Source organism: Ixodes scapularis, unplaced genomic scaffold (assembly GCF_016920785.2).
Source record: "Ixodes scapularis isolate PalLabHiFi unplaced genomic scaffold, ASM1692078v2 PGA_scaffold10__122_contigs__length_95168666, whole genome shotgun sequence".
Lineage (NCBI taxonomy): Eukaryota > Metazoa > Arthropoda > Arachnida > Ixodida > Ixodidae > Ixodes > Ixodes scapularis.
In genome coordinates, this window is record NW_024609836.1 from 21,178,367 (window position 1) to 21,205,691 (window position 27,325).

Here is a 27,325-nt window from a genome sequence, read left to right on the forward strand (position 1 = left end):
TTTCGTCTGAGCATTATGCAATGGTAGTGAAAGGCGTGGAAAAACTATTCGATATTCGAATCGAAAATATTCGGCCAAAGCCACTATTCGCTTCAATTTTGCTTCGAACTCAAAATCCACTATTCGCACAAGACTACTCAATTCATTTCCGTCATTTTCGGCATGTGAGCATGGCTGGAATGTGGGGTTGCTGTAGCTCCCTCGATGCCATTACATTAAAACTATGTTTCATGAATTTTCGTGAGTTTCACCGCTTTACTCTATTGTTGGAAGTGCAGTAAAAGTCCCAATGTGGTATGTCCTAACTCCCCATACTATCTTCAGACACGAGGGCCACCAGGTAAAGGGGATTTCAACCAACAAAGTCTGTCAGACTCAAGAATGCTACAGATGCCCCGATTAGCGCCAGCCCCTCTGGTTCCGAACAAAAAGTCCTCTGCTGAGGCTAGTGCATATTGCTGCTGAAAACATTGCACTCGCATCAAGCAGCTCATTATGGCCTTTCCTGGTTGGTTTGCTGAGAAATTCGAAGTAGCCACGGCTGTTACATGCTTATTCGACGCACCCTTTAAGTGCCGGGTCCCCATGCTGAATCTTGCTCTCAGTTAAGTCTGCTCTGTAAAGAATATTTATTAATCTTGTGCAAATAGTGGATTTCAAATTTGAAGCGAGTCCAACACGAATAGTGACCTTGGCCTAATATTTTCCAATATCAAATAGTTTGTCCAAGCCTTTCACTATTGCACCATGCTTAAATGAAAACTCAGCCGAACTCGTAATGGTAGTTCCCAAGCTTGTCCATACTTAAGCAAGTTTGATTTGAGCCATTTTTCTGGATTGTGGCCTCGGAAAGTCCACTGCCTACATTGATATAGCAAGTAAACAATGCATTTGACATAAAATTAAACCTCTAGAGATGTCCAGCTGTACCCAATTGAAATTCGTAAATCTTCTTGCTCTATGCAAATGTCCTTTCTTACATCTCGAATTTGAGAAAAGAAACAAAGACAATGGCGAGTAATGAATGCAGACTCTCAGGACATATCTGCTTAACATATATCCTCCCATAATAGCCAGTCTTTATTTTGAAAATTTTACTGTAGTGTAAACATCAACATTCACAAACTTTCCGTTTTAAATACACCGAACACGCGCATGCGCCAGCCCGCTTTTAAATTGGGCTTTACTCCCGAGCACGCGACTACAATGTCGCATGTTGAGTGTTGATTGCAGCGGGTCCGCCCCCGTTGAGCTCTTACCGAGCACCGGTGCACTGTGGAAAGGCAACACCTGCGGAAGCGAGCTCCAAGGATGTTGCGTCTCCGCAGCGGTGCTTGACTCAACAGGGCTGCCGCAGTCAACTCTTAGAGATTACGAGAGTTCATCTCGAAGTGAATATTGAAGGGCATATTAAAAACTACTATTCGAATATTGGCATAATATTTATTAATACAAGACGCTGTTTTATGGGTAAAAAGTGAATTGAAATCTGCATGTATCCAACCAATGACATTGGTACAGTCGAATCTCGCTAATTCGAACTCGAGGGGGACCCAAAATTTGTTTGAATAAAGAAAAGTTTGAATTACTAGGAGCTCGTATTCAAGGGTAGAACTGTATCGGGGTTTCTACGAAGCATTGTGCACTGAAGTAAACGTATCTCGGCGCAGTTCAGTCGCCGTCACCACTGCCGTCGTTGTGGCCGCGTCGTCTGTGCCTCCTGCTCGCAGCACTCCATGCTGGTGGAAGGCTTTGGGAAGGCGAAAGTCCGTGTGTGCGACGACTGCTTGCTGCAGACCATCAAACTTGGCTCCACGTAAGTCTCAGGACCGCTGTTCCATTTTGTCTGTTATGCATGCAAGCGGTGAAATTTTAAATTGTGGATGTGCTAGTTCGAAATGCATTAACGAGCCTGGCGCATTTGGTTGAAGGGGCGCAAGTTCGGAGGACTCGGTTGTGTCTGCGGATCAAGGTGCACACCTTTCCCTTGGGGGTAAGTTGTACCTCATTCTCATTCCTGAAGCTAGTAATTGTTGGGACTGAGGTTTTTTCTTATGTTGTTTTGTTGCTCTGTGGAATGATTTGAAGTACCTACCCACTCCAGCTTCTTGTGATTTAAATCATATTTTTTTTTAAAAAATGAAATTGAAAAAAAATTATTTTTATCGGTTCTGTTTGGTACTTAAAGCTTTTCATGCTCATAAAGCTTTTCATGCTCCTTTATTTTGTATCTATTTAAAAGAATAACCAACCAAGGAAAATAGATATATATCGGGCTGTACACGAGCAAAATACGGTAATATACGGTAGCAAAATACGCAGATAATCAAGGCTTGTGTTGACGTCTGTGTGAGTGCACCTTCTGTGTCCCTGTCAGACGAAGAACCATTATACCTCCACCAGCCTACATGAGGTGTCAAAAGGTTTCTAGTTAGGTGGATGATCCTCTCAAACTTCATCCATCCTTCAAAGTCGTGTTGAAATGATGTTGAGTTGCATTTTTTAATGTCTTTAATAATAATTTTAAAATTTTTGTTTATTTATTTGTACATATTAATTTATATCTACAATTCCTATCTATCATTCTCCTACTTCTCTAACTTCTTTCTTTTATTTTTGTCCTTTTTGTCTTCTGTACAGCTTCTATTGCTTCTTTCTTCTCCTCCTTAATTTTCTATTAAAATGCCAGTTGTGAGTGTAGCACTGTCCTGTCTGCTTCATGTCCGTGTCTGTCCCTTGCGCTTTATAATTTCAGTATGTTGAGCCAACTAGCCCACCTCAATATTTTAAATACAGTATTCTCCTAAGAAAATTGGAAAGGTGAGCTTTGCGTCTTCCTTTCACTTTTGTTTGCTCAGTTCTGTGGCATCCTATGCATGCAAATTAAGATGTGAAGGAAGGTAACGAGCACAAAAAAGTATGTGTGCACACAGAAGCACACACACCAGCAGAGAAAGAAAGAAAGAGGTACGGATAGACAGACTGAGTTAAGGTTGATCTTGCATTGGACGGTATAATCGGCGTTGTCTTACACGAGCTTCTATGCATCTCTTTTGAGACCACCACTTCACGCTCCTGAGAACTAAATGCAAAAAGCCACTGTCGTTGAGAAACTACAGTCGAATCTCATTAATTCAAACTCGACGGGGACCAAAAATTAGTTTGAATAAAGCAGAGTTTGAATTACCGGGAGTTTCCTCCCATAGAGATGCATGTTAGTGTGAATTATCCACAAGTTTGAATTAATGAGAGTCGACTGTATCAGACTGCGTGAGTTTGAAAGCAGAAATCGTTAGTTTAAGGTGATTGAAATTAAATAACTCTAATTTAGGTTGGAGATATTAAAATAAATTTGGTTTATATGCTTTTTTTATTTATGATGTTTCTGACCTTCTTGTGAAGTACAGGCGTCAGTGCACGACTTTAGAAAGTGCTTCACTAAGGCGAGAAATTATGCAATGAGCCGACCCGTTGACATTCCCCCGTTAACACTGCGCACAATTTGCGATATGAAGTACATAAAATAATTTAGAGGAAATCCCCATGGTAAAAAGATTTACGCACAAATGAATTTACGCATACCTGAAATGGAGCACACTTGTCTCCCTCTAGGTGACTTGTTGACGCTGTAAATATCCGCCTGGTCCAGGAATCGATCTTGGGGCCTCTTGGAGACCGGCAAAGCGCTCTACCAACTAAGCTAACCAGGAGCTAGCCGTCAGTAGAGCAAACAAACGTTAACAGTCTCTACCAGTTTTGGCCGTAACTGCCACCAGGGTGAGATCGAACGTTTAATATAATTAGATTCACCCAAAGTTCGGGGACCTGTAGGCCGGTGCTTTGCCCAGGTGTCTCCGAGGCAGCTATGAAATAAAAGCATACAAATAAAAATAAAAGGGAAAGCGTTCGAGAGCACTCTTTTTTTATATCCGAGCGAACAAGTAACGTCGCTACGAGTATTGGTGTAGTTTTCGATCAGAAACATAAAAAGATAATTGTTGCACTAATCACCATTTTTTCCTTGGCAAGAATATGTTAATATATAATACTTTCTCAGAAGTCTGACAAGTATAGTCAGTAAAGGTAGGAAGACAAAACGCTCGAAAAAAAAAATGAACTGCGTGGCTCTGTACTGCCGCTTGATTGGTTCGCTTGTTGAGTTATCTATTCTAATATGTCTGGTACACCCCAGCAAAGTAGTTCAATTCTTAACCCAATATTTGGTTATGGTACCGAAATCTCCATTGCCGCGGCACCTTCTCAATAAGGTTGCGGGCACCTCGGCTGGGACTCGAAGCTGCCTAACCGGGATCCGTAGGCTGGTGCTCTGCCTCGGAGACTTTTTCATATATTATTTCCAGCTAAAAGCATCCCAGACGGCCGTGAAACAAAATATAGTCGCACCATTTCGTCGAGCCATAGTGCGATTGCAAAATAATAATTTCTGCAATTAAAAAGCACACACACAAAAAAAAAATTAGCATACTTGGTAGAATTGCAGCCCCAGGAATCCCTTTCGTTGCGTCCATGTCATATGGGCATAATGATGCACGGTGGAACGCATTCGAAAGCGGCTGTTGTCCACCCAGAGCCTCACTCTTGCTGTTCTAGGGTCGCTGTAAGCATCCAGACACCTGACACCCAAACATCTAGCGCCGTTTTCATCCCTCCCGTGGCGTTCCAAGCTATGCGTCTGTCGCCATCTGTATTTGATATTGGAAATCTGCGGCTTGCCGTAACTGAATGCGAAGTGGATTGAATACTATACTTCACATGTAATCTATTGACATGTCGCTTCTGGAAAATGTAATATCGTAAGATGCTCCGTAATTTAATGTCTCATAATTTTCGTTGGCTGACGCGATTTCGTTTTTAACATGAAACGTTTTTAGGCTAGGCTTTCGGATTAAGTGAAGCCACAAAGAGCATAACCGTGAATTTCCCCGCTAAATTTAGTGGGGTAAGTGACGTCGCCTGGCTAGATGTCACGGGACCTACACACCAATTCAGTTTTCCCGCTAGATTTACACATGAGCAGCCGCAGCCTTTCGTTCCAAATACCCTGTGAACGCAGGCCGACGGAGAAAGCCAATGGGTCAATGGGTGAAGAGGAGTCAGTGGTCACTCGTGGAGGCAGGGCTCGAGAAGAACTGCCTGCAGAGCGCTAAACCAAGGATGTCTCGCGTAGCAACAAAATTGCGGGGCAATTTTTTATACGTTTTTGACAGCACATGGAAATATCATTTTAAACTTTATTTTTTTTTACTTTAATATATACATTATCTGTACAGTTCCTCACTTACTTTTTTGAATTTGTTATATCCAACAGGCCGCTTACGTGAATTATTGCGGACGTTGTAGCTCGAGGAAAAAATATTTCAGGATCGGAGACTGGGGTTTATTAAAAGCAGATTAATAAACTAATGAGTCAGATTAAACATAATATTAAAACATTAACGTATATTCACAGTCTGGTTATTTAATTTGACATTTTACAGTGGAGCTGTTAAGGGCTAGGTTCTTGAGGATCGTGTCCGGTACTAAACAAATGTCGACACAAACTCTGGACAGCTGCCGCCATCTATGAGCGACGGTGGCAACCAGACAACCGGCTTGCTGGCCTCACTCATAGATGGCGGCAACATTTCCAGCCTTTCCACTCCTAGATGTCGTCCTTGAGGTCGCCCTAGAAGTCGTCCTTAAGGTCGCCCTAGAAGTTGTCCTTGAGGCCGTCCTAGACGTTCTCCTGTGAGTCGTCCTAGAAGTCGTCCTTGAGGTCGTCCTTGAAATTGTCCCTGAGGTCGTCCTTCAAATCGTCCCTGAGGTCGTCCAAAACGCCGTCCTTGAGGTCGTCCTAGACGTTGTCCCTAAGGTCGTCCTAGACGTCGTCCCTAAGGACGTCCCAGACGTCGTCCCTAAGGTCGTCCCAGACGTCGTCCCTAAGGTCGTCCCAGACGTCGTCCCTAAGGTCGTCCCAGACGTCGTCCCTAAGGTCGTCCCTGACGTCGTCCCTAAGGTCGTCCCAGACGTCGTCCCTAAGGTCGTCCGAGACGTCGTCCCTAAGGTCGTCCCAGACGTCGTCCCTAAGGTCATCCCAGACGTCGTTCCTAAGGTCGTCCCAGACGTCGTTCCTAAGGTCGTCCCAGACGTCGTCCCTAAGGTCGTCCTAGAAGTCATCCTAGACGTCCTTGAGGTCGTCCCATCATAGTACAGCTTCACTGGTCTTCCTTCTTCACCAGAGTGGAAAGTCTGGAAGTTTTCTTTATGGCTGTATAATACATATAAAGTTACAAACCGTCAAAAAAAGAAGCTAAACTACCTACACTGTAGGGTCACTTCAAAAGGCCAACTTTTTAACTGTGAGTCCTATTTGCATAAAATTTGCGGGGCATATTCAGCACTGTGGAGGAGGTTACCATACAATGTTTCAAGTTCATAAATTAATCCTTCAAAGAGTTCCGTAAAAGTTCATCATATAAACGCCTCACCCCCTGAGGAAAATTAATAACTAATATTTAGAGACGGTAGTACATAATGGCCAGTTCTTTTGAGGAAACATACAGTATAACACCTACTGCATACAGCTGTGAAGAGAAATAACAAAAATAACACAATTTTTAATAGAAAAGAAAAAAATTTGTTTGTTGAAGATACTGAAGCCTTTCAAAACAAAAGAGCATGAAAATGCAGAAAGTAAGTTTAGAGGTTCGTTACTTAGGAAGTTTCAGTATAGAAACTTGAAAAACTAACTCCATACATCAATCCATTATCAAGTGATAGTTGTCCTTGACCAAGTTTTGATGACAAAAAGTGAAATTGAGATAAATGTGATTGAACGTTCAGAAAGCAGCTTTTTAAGTGGATGTCGGAAATCATTTATTTCTGAAAAAGTACTTTAATGACAGGAGTGAAACTTTCTGACAACATCCGTTGGGTGACCTGCAAGAAGACAACTCACTAAAAAGTGACTTAAAGAAAAATTTACACCTTTTTAGTAGTGTTAAATAGAACTACCGGTGGCACTAATCCACGCGGCGGGACAAAGCGGAACCAGGACATTGCCGCCTGCCGCGATTTGCCGTCGGTGTGGAGCCAGCAAATCGCACTCGGCGGCAATTTCCACTTGTGAGTCAAACGGATTAAATAAATCTGTTTTGTGTGCTGGGACACTTCCATTTTACCATGTTTTCAAAAATAATTGTGCAGATTTTCAGCCCTTTTTTTGGTAGCTATCAAAGCTTATTTTATTTATTGTTGTTGAGTGATGAGTGAAAACCCTTTGCACTGTTGTTAGGATGTTTTCTATTTGGCAGGACCTGCAAGCTGCTCCCTGCAGAGATTTCTGAGATTGTATTTTGTGACATGTGCAGAAGGTTCAATCAAGGGAGCCTCAAGCAAGGGCGAGCAGGGAGGAACGTCGCGAACTTGGAGCTTGTGCAGACCTCCCCTCTGGCTACTCAGTGCCAACCCCGAAGAAAACAAGGTTATCAGGGAACACTTCTATTACGAGCGGGTGCGTCTCTTCCTTTTCTCAGAGATGATGCCGTGCAGATGACCTGATTTGCAGTGAAATGGGAATACATAGGGCGGTAAAGAAAGAACCTGTAATGCTTTTTGCCACCTATGGATGAGACGGGAAGAGTCTTCTCATAGACTTCCATGACTGTGTAGAGTTTCAAATACACAGAATGTGTTAATGCGATAAATTTTATCGAAAATGCTTGAGTGTGAGGAACCCATAGCGGGCAATGCATATGCGTCGAAAGCGTATAGGAGGCATAATTTGCCATTATAATTCATGCACGATCATAACTAGAAGCACTTAATCGAAACATGAGAGATTCGCCAAGCTCGGCGGGAATCAACACAGACCACAAGATCCGCCGTCCGACATCTTTGCTCGGCGCCACAAGTAGGAGTTGTGCAGGACTGTGTGTAGGACCTCAATACATTTTTGGTTTTTGCGTTTTCTTGGCTTTTATGTTGGGAAGCGCCGGCTCCGCTGAGGAACACATATAGGTATTGATTTCCTGCTGAGTGTATTTGCTTTCCCAATTCGCTCATGGATTGATCACGTGACAAAAGGTTCGCAGATGGTCCACCTCTTAAGCGCATTCACACGCAGACAACAAGGATGAACCAAACACGACTGCACAGTGGCACCGTCATCCTCAAGCTTTTTGTCGAGACGGGTGTTTGTATTGGCTCATGTGTTGCACCCGTATTGAGTGATATTTACTCGAGTACAGTTTACCGGAACATTGAAGGGTCTCTATAAGGTTCCACCACGGTTAAAAAGGTGGCTCGCTATGTTGATGGTTTCTTAGTGTTCCTAGAGGGTTTTTGTTGGCTCGGTGTCCTCAGTGGCTGACGTTTTGGAAATTTTTGGCAAATGTGGTGGAGGAATCAGGTTCACGTGTAAGGTCCTTAAGGAGGGGGTCCTGGAGTTTTTGGACCTTTCGCCTTGTGTGGGTGGCAGTCATATCTGCTGGGCGTACAGCCCTCGGTCGAAAAAAGCCATCTTAGACTCTAGATGAGCCAACTCGAAAGTTGTCAAAAAGGCTATTGCGATTTTGTGCTTGGACGCGGTCCTAAACAGGTCCTGCGTCCACACGGTGCATGAGAGCTTTCAGTCGCAGTGCGATAGGCTGAGAAATGCTGGGTTTATGTGTGCTTTGCTGTGTGATGTTGCTGGCACCCTTGTTAAAATAATAAAAGGGACCTCTCCCCTTAAGAAAAAACTGGTTTCATCCCACACCTACACAAAGTCTCCCAAAATTGAAAGAAAGTAGGAAGTCGGTACCACGTCCCTGTGATATTTTCTGCCCCTCAAAATTTGAGCCAGATATGTTTGAGTGTAAGAGCCAGGGCAGAAGGGCAGTCAAAGAGCCAATGCGCAAAAAAACACGCAAAGCTGTTTGTGAGCTGTGTTTCTGGAGTGGCGTACAGTCAAGCCCGGATACTGTAAACGACTTAATTTTCGCGGATGGCCTACAATTCGCGAAAAATGCGTTCCGCGAACAATTCGGGCAATATGGGAAAGTTACGGATGCTACACTCAATTCGCGAAAATTAGAACCTGCGAATAATTTAAAATTGTCAGCTTTGGCCCGACTCGCGAAAATTTCAGCCCTTGAAAATTAAGTCGTTTACAGTACCGTATTTACCCGAAAATAGGTCGACCACGAAAATAGGTCGACCCCTATTTATTGAGCCCACCGAGAATAAAAAAAAAATAATTCAAATATAGGTCGACCTTTTTTTTAAGGAACAGGGGAAAGTTAGGGCAAAAGAAACAAACCTTTATTTACAGCACTCTCAGCTAAATCGCAGGGCAATGTCAAAAACTTATTCATCGTCAGAACGTCCGGACACATCGTCGTCCGAAGCTTCGTCAGCTTAGTAGACATCCTCGCAAATTGGCAACAATACATCACTGACACCGTTGTAAAATGACGACAAGAAGAAACGAGAGAAGGTGGAGACGGGCGAGCGACGAAAGAACAAATACAAAGACATGAGCAACGCTGCGAGCCCCGTGAGCAACACGCAACCCGCCGAAGAAAAACAAACTAAAGTACCTCCGGTTTTTTTTTTGTTTTTGCGCGTTTGCGAGGGAGAGAGGAATGGAGCGCATAGGAGGGCAAAGTGCATGGCGCATCGCGTTCCTCTCCCTCCCCTTTCCCTTGCCCTTGCCCAGCGAGGGGAACGCTACAGGCGTGATGGCGAAACCCGACGCCCGAGGAAAATGCGCGAGAGCCGAAGCCGGCAGCCACGGGCTGTCGGCTGCTGCTGTTCGGTTGTTTTTGTGCATCAAAAGCTTTTTGAAACCAGAAGCCGCGCGGCTCTACCGCAACGCCGGCTAGGTGATTGATAGCTCTATACCCTCGGTAGGGTTTCAAATTTTGGTCGCGAATTAGGTCGAAATTCTTTGGTCACGATTATAGGTCGACCCTTAATTTTTAACAACATTTCCGAAAAAAAAAGGTCGACCTATATTCGAATAAATACAATATATCGAATTCATAGGGGATCGTAAAATAGTTTGATATATCAATAATTTGATATACAAAAATATGTTAAATTAAGCTAGAGTTGAAATTTCCTGGTGTCTCAGCTAATACCGAAGGTCGCGACAAACGGGAGCTTACCGACTAGAGCATCCAAGAGCCGCTATATACAGTAAAGCACAGTTGACGGAGACCGCTCACACTGCCGCGCTTACACGTGCGCCTGACCGGGACTTCCACGCAGCATAAAAAGATAGCTCACTAAATTCAGGCAGCAAAAAAAGAAAGACAAAACAAAAATGGGCAAAGCAATAATGGCAAAAGAGAAAGGTAAACAAAGAAAAAAAAGAAAGCTCACTAAATTCAAGCAGCAAAAAAAGAAAGGCAAAACAGAAACAAAACAAAAATGGGCAAAATAATAACGTCAAAAGAAAAAGGTAAACAAGGATAAGGCGGCCAAAGTGCAATAGACTTCTTCCATAAAGCCCTTCATGCAACTCGGCGCGCGTTGCACTCTGGGAACTAGTTGGCCAGGGAGGTGAGTGGCATGGTTTCGGTTTCGATCGACACGTCGACAAGAGGTCACACACAGAGCGTGGACTAATAACGGCTGTTATCTCATGCTTTCTGGTCCGGAGAGCGTCATTTGTGGTCTCTAAACTAACCTAAATGGCCAGACCTCGAAGCTTTAGCACAAGCCCGAGACGTATAGCTTGTCTTAAGGCATGCTTGTTGTATTTTTGTACTTGAGCCTTTCTGTTAGCGTTTCGAGGTATGTGGACGAGCCAGTGCTGGGAATTTCGACGCTGCGAAGCTCGGGGATCTTGCTTGTGTACGAATCAACAAGCTGTAGGAGCCAATAAGTATGCATATCGCGCCTTTACATTAGTGTTGTTGGTCAGAAAGTTTGTTTGTTTCATGCGTCCATAGACGAAATATAACTTTTTGCGATTACTGTTTTTCTTTAATACGCCTGAGTACGCGAGGTAAAACTCAGAGGCGCCGCTGAAAAGCTCAATTTGAACACACTTCTTATCTCTTACCTGTACTGCCCCGCAGCACTGCACGAAGTGAAGTTTCCACCCGCTTGCATTCCACTAATATTCAACATCGCGTATGCGCATAAAGTTATCCTGCAATTATATAGGCACATTCGTGCATACAAACCATTTTAAGAAAGCAAAAGTCGAGCACTTGTGTGAAGAATGTCGCACCGTTCGCCGGAAGTGCGCCGGACGGGCATGAATCCCTATGCGGTGCGCGAAACGAACGCAATTATTTAAAGCACATTTGACGGTTGCTAATGGCTATAATATTTGTTATGTGTTTGCTTTCTTCCTGATTGAGTATGCCGAGATATGTAATGCGTGCAACAGACTTCTTAGCGGATGTGAGCAAAGGCATTCAAAGTGCTACACATTTAAAACACTTTTGAGAAATACCCAAGGTAAATCATATTAAAAACGGCGCACAAGCTGTGAGCAAGAGAACACTGAGCGCTGGCTCCCAACTGATGTATTGTGAAATCAGAGTTGGTGTGTGTATGTTTTTACAGTCGGAAGTTAGTCTGCCTTAGTGGGCGTCTGGTTTCTCAGCTGTAGACAGTCTTGAGTAGTAACGTGTTACTAGTAACGCGTTACTGTAACTTTGTTACTTTTTTGGTAACTTGTAACTGTAACGAGTTACTTTTTAAAAATGTAACTTGTAACTTTAGGTCTATTACTTTTTTCTGAGGTAACGATGAAAGTAGCGACGTTACTTTGGTCGTTACTTTCCAGTTTTTTTATGAATAACATATGATTGAACGAGTACAATCTAGCTATTCTTGCACTTTCCAATTTGTCTGTTCAGACATTTTAAGTGTCAAGTTGGCCATGCACAAACTTGTGAATACATTCTTTCTCGCGAGTCACGACCCGAACGTGTTGATGTGATAAAAAAAAAAATCTAGTTATCTTTTTTGCACGGGCGTGTACTTTATGACTGAACACTTACATCTTAATATCTTGAAGCACTATCTATGCTGCGGTTGTTCTTTTTTCTGCGCAAACGCTTTTTAATCGGGTGAATCAACCGTGAAACAACAATACACACGAAGGGCACTGCGAATGTTTCGTATTTTGATTAGAGCCACTGCTCCGCACTGCGCATGTTTCGTATTTTCGTTTGCGCCACTCCGGCGTGGCGTCAGAATTCGAGGCAAAATTGACTGCTGTTTGCGCGGGGTTTTCTCGTTGCTCTGATTATGCGGGGTCCGTTCAGCAATGGCAGGGACGTGTTCGCCATCAAACGAGGGAAACTTTCAGACACTAATTTCGAGAAGCAACTGCTGCTATGATACAGTATGAAGTAAAAAGCATACTTTTTTACTTTTATTCAATAAAACTTGATGGGGGGGGGGGGGCGTTTTCGAGTATTTCCTAAATTTTTTATGTTGTAGAAAAGTAACTAAAAAGTAACATCGTTACTTTTTAAAAGTAAGTGTAACTGTAACGAGTTACTCTTTTGGTCCGGTAACTGTAACGGTAACTTCACTACATTTTTCTGAAAGTAACTGTAACTAATTATTTTTTAGAAGTAACTTACCCAAGACTGGCTGTAGATGAGCAATTTAGCCAGTGTGGTACAACTGCCAGCCTAGGGTCTTTAACATGCACCTAGCCAATGCCTACAACAATGCCTACAATAATTGTTTTTGGCCGACCTAGTAAACGATCCTTCTTAATTTTTTCTTTCTTTTCTTTTTTCCTGAATTTAATTGGGTTTCCCTTTGTGACTCTTTCTTCTTTCTCTTTCCTTTATAGTACATCTCGTTCATGTATCACTGTTTTTCCTCTTTTTTATGGTGCGTGCGTTGCATTTCTGACGTTTTGTCTTCCTCTTTATTTCGCAGTACACTAGTTGGGAGTCTCTGTGCTTTGTTTTTAATATGATGTCATCAACTAGCTCAACTCACGCCCAAGGTATTTATTTTGCTTCTTGTTGCGCAGGCCCCTAGTGTGTCCCTGTGCCTTTCCATCTTGGAGAAGCACTCCAGCCTGGCAGAGTGCGCCACATTCATCTTGTCGCTGTGCGACACACTCTTGGCACTCCTGGCTCCCAAAAGCACCTCCGACAAGCTCGTCGACTATGGACTCATCATCACGTCAGTCTTTGACCCAATGATATTGGTGTTTAGTGCGTTATCGTCGAGCCGCATACTTGCCACCATTTGCCATCTGCTGGAAACGACTAGCTTATCGGGCAGTTCGGCGTCACATACTTTCGGCACAAAATCTTACCAGACCCCATGTTGATGAACTTTCTTCCCACGTCTTTTAATGCATAAAGGCATTGGTTTCCTGATGGCTCAAGTTGTATCTCTTTACGGTCGACTGCTCCAGCCTTAGGGGCCAGGAACATAAAAGAGTCTGGTACTCTATTTTTATTCAGACTTGATAAAGCTGCTGACAGAGAAGCCTACCCGTCGACGGCCAAAATGGCTCTGCTACATGCACGATTCCCAAGGGAATTTGTCGCCTTTTGTACTTCTCGAATTTTCTCGTTGACGGAGCCCCTTGCTCTGCTTGGGCACAACATCAGAAAGGACGCCGAACATGTCTGCATGAAAGCAAACTAATGGGTAAAGTGCAGATGCTGTTCATCAATGTGGTGGAATGCGGCTTACTGGAGGGAAAAAGCGTTTCAAGAAAGTGCCTTATAGAATTGACTTTTAGAACTTCATCACAGCGATGTTGTGGACTTGTACCCTGCCTCGGCTGGGAACTGATCACCATCTTATTTTGTGACATATAATCACAGCGAAGAGACAGCTTACTACCGTTACCCTAAGATTGCAACAAAAATCGGGGATACGGTCACAATAGATTTTTTTTTTTTACACATTGGGCACGATTGAATGTGCACTCTGGAGTGTTTCGGGAGTAAAGGAACCCTGGAAAGCTGACTTGACTGTAGTCCCGCCCGTCTTCCGGTGACTCAATCTGGTCAATGTTTCACGGCCAGTTCCTGCTGGTGCTCGTGCAAGACCTTGGCCTTTATCCTTTGGGGTGCTTCTGAAATGCTGCATATGCTCGCATCCAGTAGATGCAAGCATTCTGAAGGCGCATCTATTTTCACTATGGACAGCTTCTTAACACACTTAATGTTGTACCCTCGCACAGAAATAGGGTAATACTAGATATGTTGTTTGTTTTTTTTGCATAAAGTTGTAATATGGCATGTTTGGTGCGCTTTGCTCCTCAATGGCATTTCGTTCTGTGTTCTACGAAAGTGTTTCTGATCTCTTTTCATCCCGTCCGTCGATGTCTCGCCCTCGGTGTCACCTTCATGGCTTCTTTATAATCTCGAAAAGAGTGACTTTGGCAACATTTACCGTATTTATTCGAATACAGGCCGGCCCCGATTCTAAGCCAACCCCAGAAAGTCTGAAGCCAGGAAAAAAAAAACTTACCTCGATTGTAGGCCGAACGAAAAGGCGAGGACAGCGCTCACAAACAGGAGACATTTTTTGAACATAAAGATGTCCAGTCTTCATGTTCACCGGACCACAAAAAGTCTGCGTTGATGGCCTTTCACCGGACTACGAAAAGGCCGTGGTGACGGTCTTTTCGTGGTCCGGTGAATGCCATCCTCGTTGCGGCGCACGCAAATGTCCTCTCCCGTTGCCTCCTCCAACGCGGATATTTCTTTCATCCACGCTGAAATTTTGCCCGGTTTCAACGTTCGACGACAACTCTGCGGCTAAAACAATTTTTCTTTTAAGAGCGGAACGCTAATGGCACCGCCTGTTTGGTGCCATTGCCCTTTTAATAAAAAGAAAACGCCACGCCGCACGCAAGCGACTATCAACGCGGGTCAAAATGGCGGCACCGCTCGTCTACTTAAGCGGCTACTGGCTCGGCTAGTAATGGCTACAATACTTCATTTTCTGGGTGGCGGTAGCTGCGCGCCACTTTCTTCAATTTTACTTGGAAATTGGCGCGTGTTTCAAAATCCTCAAATCTAAGCCGACCTTAGAGTTTGACGTATCGGTATTTAAAAAAAAACTATCGGCCTAGATTCGAATAAATACGGTAATCTTGTTGGCATCTGAATGACATGTCTTTAATTTATCCTGTATAGTGTCAGTGTTAGTTTTAGTTTTGTATGATGTTCGGAGTAGTGAAGGAAAGAATCCCCAGGATCCTCAAGTCGCTGATCCTGCGTGCCAAGGTGAAGTTCCTGGAGGCTGGCATGAGCACGGGCATCTCGTGGAGCGAGGCCTACCTCCGGCGCGTGGACATCGTCAGCCTCGTGGTGACTGCCAACTGCCAGCATCTCTTGCCAGATGAGATGCTTGTTGGGTGAGTCCATTCTTCTTATGAGTGTCACTCCCCGACTTTTTTTTGCAGCGGAGCTGTTAAAACTAGTTTCCCCAGGACCGTGTCCGGTACCAAACAAATGTCGACACCCGTGGTCGATACAACACTCTGGTTGCCACCGTCGCTCATAGATGGCGGTTGCTGTCCAGAGTGTTGTGTTTGCCGGTTGTCTGCTTGCCGCCGTCACTCATAGATCGCGACAACCTTTCCAGCCTCGGCAACCAGACAACTGGTTGCCGCCGTCACTCATAGATGGCGGCAACATTTCTTTGGAGGGAGAAGAGCGGGAACGGAACGAGCGGCGATGTGCGCAGCAGCGCGAATGGCTCCACAACTGTCGCGAGGCCGCTGTCGCCTAAAGTTCCACTGCGTCGAGCGCTTCAGATTCTTTTGCGAAAGAAGAGTAGATCGCTCGCCTGGAAAGCCACCGCCGAGAACAGAAGCTACAGCTCCGCTGCTCTTCCTTCTTCACCAGAGTGAAAAGCCTAAAAGTTTTTTTTGCTTTTTATGACAACTTTTAACCTTCTACAGTCGAGCCTGGTTATATTACACTCCAGTATTTCGAATCATCGTTTATATCAAATAGTCCAAATATCCCCTAGAAAATCATATGCAAAGGTATAGCAATACATGTCTGTTTTCGTCCTTCTGTTCGTTTTGTGCTTTCTTACTGTTACATCTGTTCCAACAGGCTGGTCAAAATCTTCATTAGTATGGGACCTTTTTTTTTTTTAATCAAATTTCTGTGGTGGGGACACTCGATATAGCAAACGAAGCCCGGCTGCCCATTGCTTTTCTCTTTTGCCGGATCCGATTGCGCCGGTGGTGAGCACATTGCTTGCCTTATGAGATGGCAGACCGCCAAGCCAGCATACATGTGAAAAGATGTGCAGCGAAAAAGCAGTTGTGGAAAAAGAAAGACAATGAACCATAAAAAAGAAACAAAAAAAAGTTCAGCCTTTCCACTTTCGTGAAGAAGGAGGACCAGCGGAGCTGTACTGGATACACTGCCACAACGCGCACGCGCTCGTTTCCCGTTTCTTTTTGTCCGTTTCCTCCTTGGATCTGCCCCTGCGTCGGCGTTGTCCAACGAAATTTTCCGTTTTACAAGTGACCGCATGTTCCGCGCTTGCTCGGCGATTGCGTAGCACGTCACGGGTAGGGACCGATTGTGCACTTTTGCGGCGTATGCTGCAAGCCTTTGGCTAAGGTCCCACGCCATTGCAGACTCCACTGGAGCATAACCCGCTCCGACGGGTCGAACTTGCGTCCAACAGCGCAGTTATTGGTTGTTTTGGGTGAAGAATGGCCATAAATGAGCACCGAAAACCTAAACTGCCCGAATCACGCGTGTCAATACAAAAAAAAAAAAAAAAAAAAGAAACACATAGTTAGCACTCCAGCATGATCTCTACACTTGATCGAACGACGACGCTGCGGGGAGTGAGCCGTGAGGCTGTTCCAGCAGCCTCCGGAGTGGCTCTTACAAGAAGTGCCACCATCCCCGGAAGTCAGGCACGTGATGCACTGTTCGGCGTTTTACATTCGGGTTAATTTGCGAATCGCTATCAATAATACTCGTCTGCACAAATAAAAAAGAAAGAATTTGTAAATTGAGCGTGCAGAATAGTGCAATGCTGCAGGCACAGCTGGCTGAACTCGTAACAAGCAGAGGTGTTCTTGATATTGCGATTGTTTCGTTTTTGTCGTGGGTGGAGTGCTTTGGTTCGATTATAAGTTGACCCCCTCACTTCAGATTTTCAAAAATTGAAAAATGGGTCGACCTACATTTGTGTAAATACGGTATACACCAACTCATGTTTACAAACAAACCGGAGCGCCCCTAGCGGACGTCACCGGCGCCGCGCATGCGCCGTGGATGGTGGGCAAGAAGCCCGCCGTCGCCCATAAACAAACCATTGAATTGCGTTGTTGTCGGCGTCGGTGGGAGTCCCCGTGCTCTTTTTCGCGTTGGAATTGTTGATTCTACGTCCTCCTAACAATGTCTGACTACTTGAGCGGCTTCAGCAAAACTATCGAGGCAAAACTTTGCGTGAATAATGTGACTTGCGGCAATTCATTTCACCTGGACGCCGCAGAATGGGCGCTAAAGCCTGACTCCCACGTCGAGATTCTGCTCGCTATTTTCAGTCGCGACGTCGCTCGGACTGCAAAAGCGTGGACCGTACCTGAGATGGACATCGATACTGAAAACCTCAAGTAGAATCGGGCATTACAAGTCGGTGATGGCCACTGGTAACAATGATCAACAACTTCTTGTATCTGTTTACACTTAGCCGACTTACCCCAACCAACCTTCAAAAGCGTTTTGAGGCCTGCACTTAGTTCTTATCGCAATTACCGGGTCAATGTTTGGTTTACGAGCCGCTGTCGTTTGAACGAACTGACGACAAAAAGCAGCCAAGTTTGAAAGAGCAGACGACAGTTGGAAGTTGGAACGCACGCGCAATGGAGTACGGGCAAGAAGCACCGCGTCCCGCGTCAACAAACCATTCGAATGTCACGTTGTCGGCGTCTGTGTGAGTCTGCATACTCTTTTTCGCGTTGGAGTTGTCGATTCTACGTCCTCATCGCAATGTCTTACCACTTTAATCGCCTGAGCGAAATCATCAAGGCTCGTTACGCTGCTAAACTTAGCATAAATAATTTGACGTGCGGCGATGTATTTGCATGACCGCCGCAGAATGGACGTACAAAACCATGATGAGACTCTTCTAGCTATTTTTCGGTCGCGACGACCCTCGTGCTGCAAAAGTGTAGAAGGTAGAGGCGATGATCGACGTCGATACTGAAAATCGGAAGCGGGAACAGACAAAGCGTAACAAGTAGGTGATGGCCACCGGTACCACTGATCAACATCTTGTATCTACTGCTTACACCGAGCCTACTTAAGTCTTTTGAGGCCTGCAATTACTTCTTATTGCAATCACCGAGTCAAAGTTTGGTCTACGGGCTGCTTTTGTTTGAACGAGCAGACGAGAAAAAGCAGACAACTTTGAAAGAGCAGACGAAAGTTCGAACGATCAGGCGGCCGTGTGAATTTGAAGACGCACTGAATCCGTGGGTGGTCCGGACAACTTGGGGGTTTTCTCTCGGTCATGTTGGAACAAAGCAAATACATCTGGCGACTACAAATTGTGGCCCGCACACGCAATCGTAGTTCGATAGCGTCTGGTTTGCCCTTTTCACGGCTGCTATCGACGTTCTCGGACGAACGGAGGGTGCAAAAACATATGAAAACTGATCTTCAAACCTTCCCAGACTCTCTTTGTAAAGCCCCCATCGCAGCATTTTGACGAGAAGGCAGGTTTTTTGTCTCGTTTCTTCCAAAGGAACACAGGAATGCATGTCTGGCACGGCGAGTTCTGCCCACCGCCCCAGACCGGAAGTGCGTCCGGCGCGCCACCACCGCGGCGTGACGTAGGAGAGTTGAGTTGGTGTATATCAAACTCCCAGCGCTTCCGAATGCCAGAAAAACGAAGCAGCTTCCGGTGCCTACGGGGTTTGGCTTCCCCTTGCAATGCTTCCTCGCTACGCAAAACAAGTGTGCCCGCTCCTCGCCTCGCACGAACGAACGAGGAAAAAAGAAAAAGGGAGCCCGCTTCCTTCGACCTTGGGCAGCGAGTGGACAGCTGCGAATGCTGCTGATGATATATCAAACTAGATGTAACGTTTTATGCAGTTCGTTATAAACGGGTTCCACTCTATATATTTTAGGACCGCAACCTTTATGATATTTTTTAACAGCAATTTGTTATAGACTGACACACTGTTCACGAACAAGCCCGCATTTGCCCACACCAGGTATGGGCACTGTACGAGCGCAGAAACCAGATTTGCGTGAGGCGAAGCTTCTGCGCATCCGCCGTTGCGACAACAGCACTACCGCAGAGGCGTTACGTCAGAGCCACGTGTTGGTCAATATGTTTAATATTGTCCATTTATTTTGGGTAACAGTACGAAATTTTTTATCAAAATATTTTTTATATACTTTGTCTCCCTCTCTTAAAGGGGCCCTGCAAGGACTTTTTGACTGGTTTTTAATTTGCACTGAACCTGAGCGCACTGAACGTAGTAACTTAATGAAACTTTTCTTTTCCCGAATTTCACTTTATTTTAAAAGTTATAGGCAAATTAAGATTACAAAGGAAGCAAAAAATAACCTCCTTCATGACGTCCTTGGTCGCTTGAGTGCCTGTGAACTAGAGAAGGGGTAGTGAGCTCAGCACTCACGGCTGCCACATTCCGTGTCGACGGCGCGAGAGGGTGCCACTAAAGCATGTTCTGGATAGGCTGTGTGATGCGGGCAGCCAGGGCGGCTCGCATTGCATTTGCTGCGCGATGAAACACTTATTCGGCAGGACACTTCATTGGCTACAAACGACAGCAAACACGGTCTAAAGATCAGTTCAGAACGGGAGCCACTTCGCACTGCCATACCGCCAAACGGCCAAACCGCAAGCCAAACCTGCTCATCGAAGGCCTTTGGAACGCTCGGAACCAGTCAGATCCTCGAGCTCGTATGCGACTGCAGTGCCGCTTATACGTCCGGGACCTTTCTACACTCGCCGGTGCCTGATCCCACTACCCCTTTATAGTATGCGCCGCCTTTTCCACCGCTTGGTGGCGGGTATGTCGATGGGTCATTTCTTCTTTCCATACTTTCTAAACTGCATTTGTTTCTTTTCTTATCTAAAATACTGAACAAAAACAACTTTCATAAATAAATGAAACAGTTCACTCCACTTCTATTTTGTATTTCGACCAAACAAAAGCTTTTAGCGGCTTTGACCAGTAGTAAGCCCAGGACCAAAGACGTCGCATATCGCGCGCTTTCGGCAACGCGGGTCGCCCACGTAGGTGGAGGAGGTTTCCGCGTCGTCCGGTTAAAATATGAAGCACTGATATTTAGTTACTTTCTCCGTGCCCTCTGGCTTGCCCGAACCCCAAGAGACATGGAAACCGCAAAAAAGGTAGACGCTTAAATATTGTTGCAGGGCCCCTTTAAAACCCATAAGATTTAAGTCTTCATATGATAGCATGTGTTGGAAAATAAAAGGTAAATCTTGGCTCTTTGGACATTCTTAACATATCTGCAGCCTTAAAAACTCTCGGAAATGCGTAGCTAAACATAATGGATGATTTAGAAGAATATTTTGACCTACTGAAGACGGTGCTTATTTTGCAGTCTCGTTTCAAACCTTTTTTTTAAAAGAAAATGGTGTTTTTCACCCCTTCGGATGTTAGCTGCAAAATTCAGGATGTCATAAAAAGGATAGTTATTGCAAAAATATTTTGTAAAAGGTACTTTTAGATCACCAAATCTTTGAGGGTCGAATTTAGGGCTGATTCGTTGAGCAAGGGGAGAACTTCCGCCGACGCAAGCGAAGACGCGGGTCCTCCGGGTGTTGTCGAGTGGTAAAATGAGGGGGTAATATTGACGTTCAGCAATGAGTAGAGAGGGGGACACATGGGCAGAGAAACGAGGTGAAGCTCGGCAAGGAAGGCAGGTGTCAGGCGACATGTTTGGCAGAAAATCATTATATTTACGTTTCAAGTTGCGTGGAAAAAGTAGAGATGTTACGGTGAAATTGAATGTGGTGGAAGTTTCTAAAACCTTCCACCATTACGCGTAGCAACTGGATGCAGCCAAAGTGGGAGTTTGTATAACGTGAATAATGCTTGAAAACACTTTTTTTTTTAAAGTAATTGTTAGCAGACGATGCTTATCCGTCATGCTGTTATCGGCTGTTTGTCGGGGCGCTCCTCTCTTCCCTCTTCGTGCGACGCAGCCAACAGGAACACCCGACTTCTTTCTCCTCGTGCCATGAGGGGAGAGAGGGGTTTTTCCATTTGAACAAACGCCGACATTGAAATCCCTTTGAAGTGGGATTGCAATTTTAAAGCTATCGCTTTAAAACAGAGTTGGATGGAATTAAAACACTCGATTGATGTAAGCAGTTACATCAATGAGTACTGTTGAGACTGGTTATAACGAAGTCAACGGGAATCGGAAATCACTTCGCTATATCCACTATTTCGTAATAACTGACTTCGGTTACCAAAGTGCAAAAGGAAATGGAAAATGGTGATCGCTTTGCTGTAGCTACTTTTTCGTTATAACCGACTTCGTTATAACCGGTCTCGACAGTAGTAAGAAAGAAAAAGCAAGTTTTTGAAAGTGTTGGTCCCACGAGAAAATGTTTTAACTTTTTTCGGCAATCTACCCCACGTGAGATGACACGAAGAGACTGGTGAAATCTTTTGCCATTTATGCCCGTTTTGCTATCGTAAATGTTAAAAAAAAAGCTTAGGACGTTGGTTAAAATTTGTACCGTGACCGCGGCCTCTTCGGCCTTTGCTCGCACCTCAATCGCCGCAGGGCCAACGGACAGGGTGAGGCCTCCAACGGCGGGCGCAAGACCGGCAACCGCGGCCCAGGTTTGGACCACAGTCCCGAGCGTAAGCTGCGAGACCGCCTGATGGAGACGGAGCGCATGGCCCTGGCTCTGGAGGTGTCCAACAAGTGTGGCCTGGAGAAGTCCGGCGTGTTTGCCGCCTGGGGGCTCGCCATGCTGCGCGCGGGCGACTGGGCCGCCGCTCGGGACAAGTTTGCCCATTGCCTGCAGGTGAGTCTCTGCCGGCCCGACCGTGCTGCCTGGAACTGGCACGTGGTCCAAACTGGCGGTCCCTCGATTTCCGCCCGACGGCGTACGAGAGGCAGTGTCGCAGCTGCGGGTTCTGCTGCAGGTTTCTCTCTAGCTTGGCAGTCCAGGGAAGATTTGGCAGCTAGGAGTTGGGACGTTAATGCAGCAGCGACCATCGAGAACATGGCGTCATTTATCACTTTGAATGCTTGGGGGGAATGGGACGCAGTCATATTCCTGTACCTTGACACTCTCTGCGCTTGGTGACCCGAACTGCCTGGAATGCACTTCCCGCTTTTAACTTTCCGGGCTTGACTGCTTCGTTACTTGTCAAAGGGGCCAGCTGGACAAAACAAAATGCACACCCAAAAAAAAAAAAAAATGTTGCACATTTCCAAAGGGGCCCTGTAACAAAGGAGGCCACAGAAGCCCGTCATGCTCTTGAATGGGGCTATCCTGGCAGTTGGTTAGAGAAGAAAAAAGAGCTAGAATATGAGTGTCACTTCCAAAGCTTCCATGTGAAGCTAGAGAGTGACCGGCAGCGACCACTGCCGATCCTGTGGCACCGACGCGTAAGCGGTCGGCTATCCCAGTGGTGGCCACTCCTTTTTTGCTCGGTAAGATAACCTGCCGGGATTAACTATGAAACAAATACAAAAATTCAAGTTTTTTTTCTTTACCAATACTGCTCTTCTTCTTTGATAACCAAAGATATTATGATTCTATGGTGACCTTTTCTGGTTTTCTCAAATTTCTGCTCACTAGAATGAAGACCCGGATTTGTTTCAACATCTCCACTAAGAACCAATGCTAAAAATTGTAGAAACCTTCCACTTTACGTGAAGATGGAGAACCGGTGAAGCTTTTACTTTTATGACGTCTAGGACAATGCCTAAGGACGTCTAGGATGATTTTCAGGACGATGCCTAGGACGACCTCAAGGATGACTTCTAGGACGACACCTAGGACGACCTCAAGGACGACTTCTAGGACGACCTCGAGGACGACTTCTAGGACGACCTCGAGGACGACACCTAGAGGACGATGCCTAAAGGACAACCTTTCAAACGACCTCTATGACAACTTCTGGGACGACCTTGAGGACGGCTTCTAGGATGACCTCGAGGACGACGCCTAGAGGATGATGCCTAGGATGACCTCTCAGACGACCTCAAGGACGACTTCTAGGACGACCTCGAGGATGATGCCTAGAGATGATAACAAGGGATCAGGACCTATCTAATAATGCAAAGGCAGGCTGACTCACACTGGTTGCCCCCTCTTTTTATTTTTATTTATTTATACTTGCCACGACCAATGGGGAGTTTTTTGTCAACATCCGCGGACACATTTTTTTCCAGATTCTAGCGCATAACAGCTTTGCTGTAAAAAGAATCGGAGCAACTGGAAACAACGTTGTGCAGCAAATATCAGTGTATTTGTTGTGACGGCACCGCTATTGCGTTGCATGGCTATAGACCTTTTCATCTCGGTAGTTCCCTGACCGGTGGACAGAGGTCGCTGGCACACGTGGTGCCACAAGGTGTCTTCGATTTGGTTGGTTTCGGTTTCAGCGGGCTCACGGCTGTGTCGGTGTGCTATGTCGTTTTTGCTTAGTTTTGCGACGTAAATATATCCCTTGTGGTTCAGAACCAATGACACACTGGTTATGGGCCACCTTGAGAACTACGACGTAGTTGCGAGCCTAAATTTTGGACGTTTTTACGAACACCTTCGTCTGATCATGTTCTTTGTTCGGCCAGGTTCAGCCCAGGTTCAGCGGTGAAACAACTAAAATAATGCCGGGGAAGGATTACGGATGTTTACGGCCATACTGGACGTACCGCTGATACTACCGTATTTATTCGACTATAAGTCAACATTTTTTTTTTTTCTTAAATGTTGTCAAAAATTAAGGGTCGACCTATAACCGTGACCAAACAATTTCGACCTACATTTGCGACCCTACCGAGGGCATGAAGCTATCGAATCGCCGAGCCTGGGTTGCCCTAGAGCCCGCGCCCGCTTCTTGTTTCAAAAAGCTTTTGGTGCACGGAAGCAGCCGCAACAGGAACAAATGACAGCCTCCCCCCCCCCCCCCCTTAGCTGCCGCTGGCGCACATTCCGTGGGTGTCGAGTTTCGAAATCGTGCCTGTAGCGTTCCCCTCGCTGGGCAAGTGGAGGGAGAGGAACGTGATGCGCCATGCACTTTGTCTTCCATGCCTCTCCCTTGCAAATGCCCACAAAACAAAAAAAAAAAAAGAAGAAACAACGGAGGTTGCTTTGGCTTGTTGCTTGCAGCTGCTCGCGTATTGCTCACTGTTACTCTGGCGTTGCTCGCGTATTTGTATTTGGTCTTTCGTTGCTCGCCCGTCTTTACCTTCTTTCCTTTCTTCTTGTCCTCATTTTACAAATCATCTTACACACGGACGGTGTCAGTGTTGCGAATTTGCAATTTGCGAGGATGTCTACCAAGCTTATGAAGCTTCGGACGACGATGACATGTCCGGAAATTCTGAGGATGAGTAAGTTTTTGGCATCACCCTGCGATTTAGCCGAGAGTGCTGTAAATAAAGACTTGTTTCTTTCTTTTGCCCTAACTTTCCCCTGTTCCTTAAAAAAAAAAAAAAAAAAAAAAGGTTGACCTATATTAAATTTTTTTTTTTTTTATTCTCGGTGGGTTTAATAAATAGGGGTCGACCTATTTTCGAGTAAATACGGTTATTTACTTAAAAATAACCTTATGAAGAGACTAATGCATGGAGGCACAGTGAAAAAGCAGGTCAGGTTGCCAACTTGACTAACAGTCTGCTGAATTGCAGAAAACAGATGAATTTGCAAGTTCATCTGTTTAACTGTATTCCATGAAGTTGTGCAAAGTACCACTTAATAGAATGCACAAAAGAAGCGGTGACATGAAGATTCAGCCATTCTTCTGCTTGCATATACCTTAAATGAGGACCCTGCGTTACTACATGTAGCAAGAACTCGGCATGCTCCCGAAATGTCTGCAACCCCTTAACAGCGTCTTTTAGTTGTGACCTTGCTGGACTTTGAAAATGTGTCTTAATTGTATCCGCAGAAGCCCAAGGACAAAGGGTCTGCTGAGAGTCCACTGCTGAAGGAGATCATAGAGAGCCTGGAGAAGTCTCAATACCCTGGAATAAGTAAGGTGCGTTGTCTCCTCGTACACATAAAAAGCGTCCTTTTGAGCATTCCTTTTTCTGGTGACTCCTCAGGCTGCTGCTGTCTTCTGCGCCATTGCCAGCCTCAAAGGCCTCAAGGACCCTGCCATAATGGTAAGTTTGTCCAGTGGATTGGCAGCTTCCTGAAAATGCCCTTGAGCTTAAAGAGAAACCTTGGGTTTCTGAATGACCCTTGAAGGCCCAAAGAACAAGCAGAAAGGACCCTCTTTGTGGGTCGCGCTTTGCGAGTAAAAAGGAGAAAAGAATGGAGCGAAATGGGGAATGGTGCCTTACAGAAGGCACTACCTTGAACTACCGCAAAATGCCGAGCAAGCGTCCCTTCGGGTCTCTCGAGGGGATGATCTTCTCCGGTCTCCATCGCTCCCTTGACCTGATTCTGACGGGAGTCGGGCAACATCGGTCGCGGGTGGTGCGAGTAGCGTTGGAACGTTAACACTGCTTCCTCCCCGCGTCGGTGCATCGGCATCGGAAGGGGCGCTCTACGCGCTCTACCCTCAGTCACCCATTTACTCAGTTTTCCCAGTTTGCTATTTGCTTCGGTGGAGAAGGAGGAGGGAAAACAAAGGTCTCTTGTGCGCCTCAGTGTAGGCTTGCATACTTCCGGCACCGCGGCCTTCGTAATAAGTGTCGTCGGCCACCGATACACTTTGAATACCGTATAAACTCGTGTAAGGGCCGCACTATTTTTCTCGATTTGAGGGCAAATTTTCAAGGTGCGGTCCATAACTGATAAAAAAAAAAAAAAAATCTGTATCCACATTTTGAAATAAACGTACATGAGCGCGCTCGGCTGCACTGGTCGAGAACGCCTTCACTTCGGAATCCGGACTGAATCGTCAGTCGGATTTAATTAGTTTACATACTGCGCAGCACGCATCATTTTTTTTTTTTTTTTTTGTACTTGATAGCATGCTTGGCAACTTTTGACTTGAATCCCGTATGACTGTTGAAGTGGTACTTGCCCATAGCTCTGATTGCGCGAAAAGGCAGACAAATCGCGACGCTTTGACACGAATCGAAGAACAAAAGAAAACCTCCCTAGAGCGTACACTGGCGTTCAGAAACCCGAGTGCACGCGCTAGCCGAGCCCGCTGAATCCCCATTTCTCGCGCTTGCCACGGAAGCTGACATATCCTTTACCCTTTCTCAATGTCTTCCGGCCGCTACATAAACGCATCTCCCGACGGTGCGGCCGACCGCGATCGAGGTCGGCAGCCATTGTGCAAAACGGTGATACGGATGAGTGGAGAGCTAATATCGGGGATGTGAAGACGTGCGGCTACGTGCTCGTGCGGTGGCTAGCGCCACCTAGCGATATATATTCGTAGAAACTTTCATGCATTACAGTCGGCGCGCTTCAAAAACAAGGGGGTGCGGCGCATACACGAATAATTTCTCTAATTTTTTTTTTGCAATATTTTGTCCTAAATACACGCAATTGTATTTACACGCATTTATACGGTAACCCGGTTAAAAATGCGTGCATTTTGGTTGGGACCACGTCAAACTTTGATAGAAACAATAATTTGAAAAAAAAGCAATTTCATTATAACGAGGGATTACTGTATTTTAACAGAGGTGCATGCTTGATGTTAGGTGTGGAAGAGATTCCTTAACAGCCTGTTTATCTTGCCATGTCTTCCTCTGGTATGCGTGCACACATCTAGTGTGCTCGGTGACTCGCTTATACAGCAGGAGCAAAAATATTAACATGGTGATTAAAATGTACAGCACACAAAGACAGGACAGAAGAGGACTCACAATCGCTGAACTTACAACTGAAATTTAATCGCCCAGGCGCAACTTCATATATTCGACGACCAGCCAAGAAGACTGAAAAGTCACACCAGTAGACTCCAGTACTCTTATTGTCACTGTCGTCGTGCTAGAAATTGTAACTCTTCACGATATAACAAAACTTGTTATCTGGTAAAGAGTTACAATTTACAGTGGTGCGTGTATCGTTCTTGGTTGCTCATCGAATGTAAGGTTGCACCTGGACGATTAAACTTCAGTCATAACCAATTGTGTGCCCTCTTTCTTCTGTGTTGTCTTTGTGCATTGTACGCTTGAATCAT

At 45.3% G+C, this 27,325-nt stretch overlaps 1 protein-coding gene across 1 annotated transcript in view; it reads left to right on the forward strand.

Annotated features, from left to right (window-relative positions):
* Window positions 1-27,325, forward strand: part of LOC8042925 (zinc finger FYVE domain-containing protein 26) — a 207,899-nt gene that overhangs the window by 148,240 nt on the left and 32,334 nt on the right. Inside the window, exons 32-39 of the mRNA XM_029966725.4 lie at window positions 1,671-1,816; window positions 1,932-1,993; window positions 7,371-7,513; window positions 13,001-13,155; window positions 15,194-15,355; window positions 21,777-22,023; window positions 25,124-25,213; window positions 25,281-25,340. Coding sequence (XP_029822585.3) covers window positions 1,671-1,816; window positions 1,932-1,993; window positions 7,371-7,513; window positions 13,001-13,155; window positions 15,194-15,355; window positions 21,777-22,023; window positions 25,124-25,213; window positions 25,281-25,340 — 1,065 coding nt within the window. The remainder of the gene's footprint in view (window positions 1-1,670; window positions 1,817-1,931; window positions 1,994-7,370; window positions 7,514-13,000; window positions 13,156-15,193; window positions 15,356-21,776; window positions 22,024-25,123; window positions 25,214-25,280; window positions 25,341-27,325) is intronic.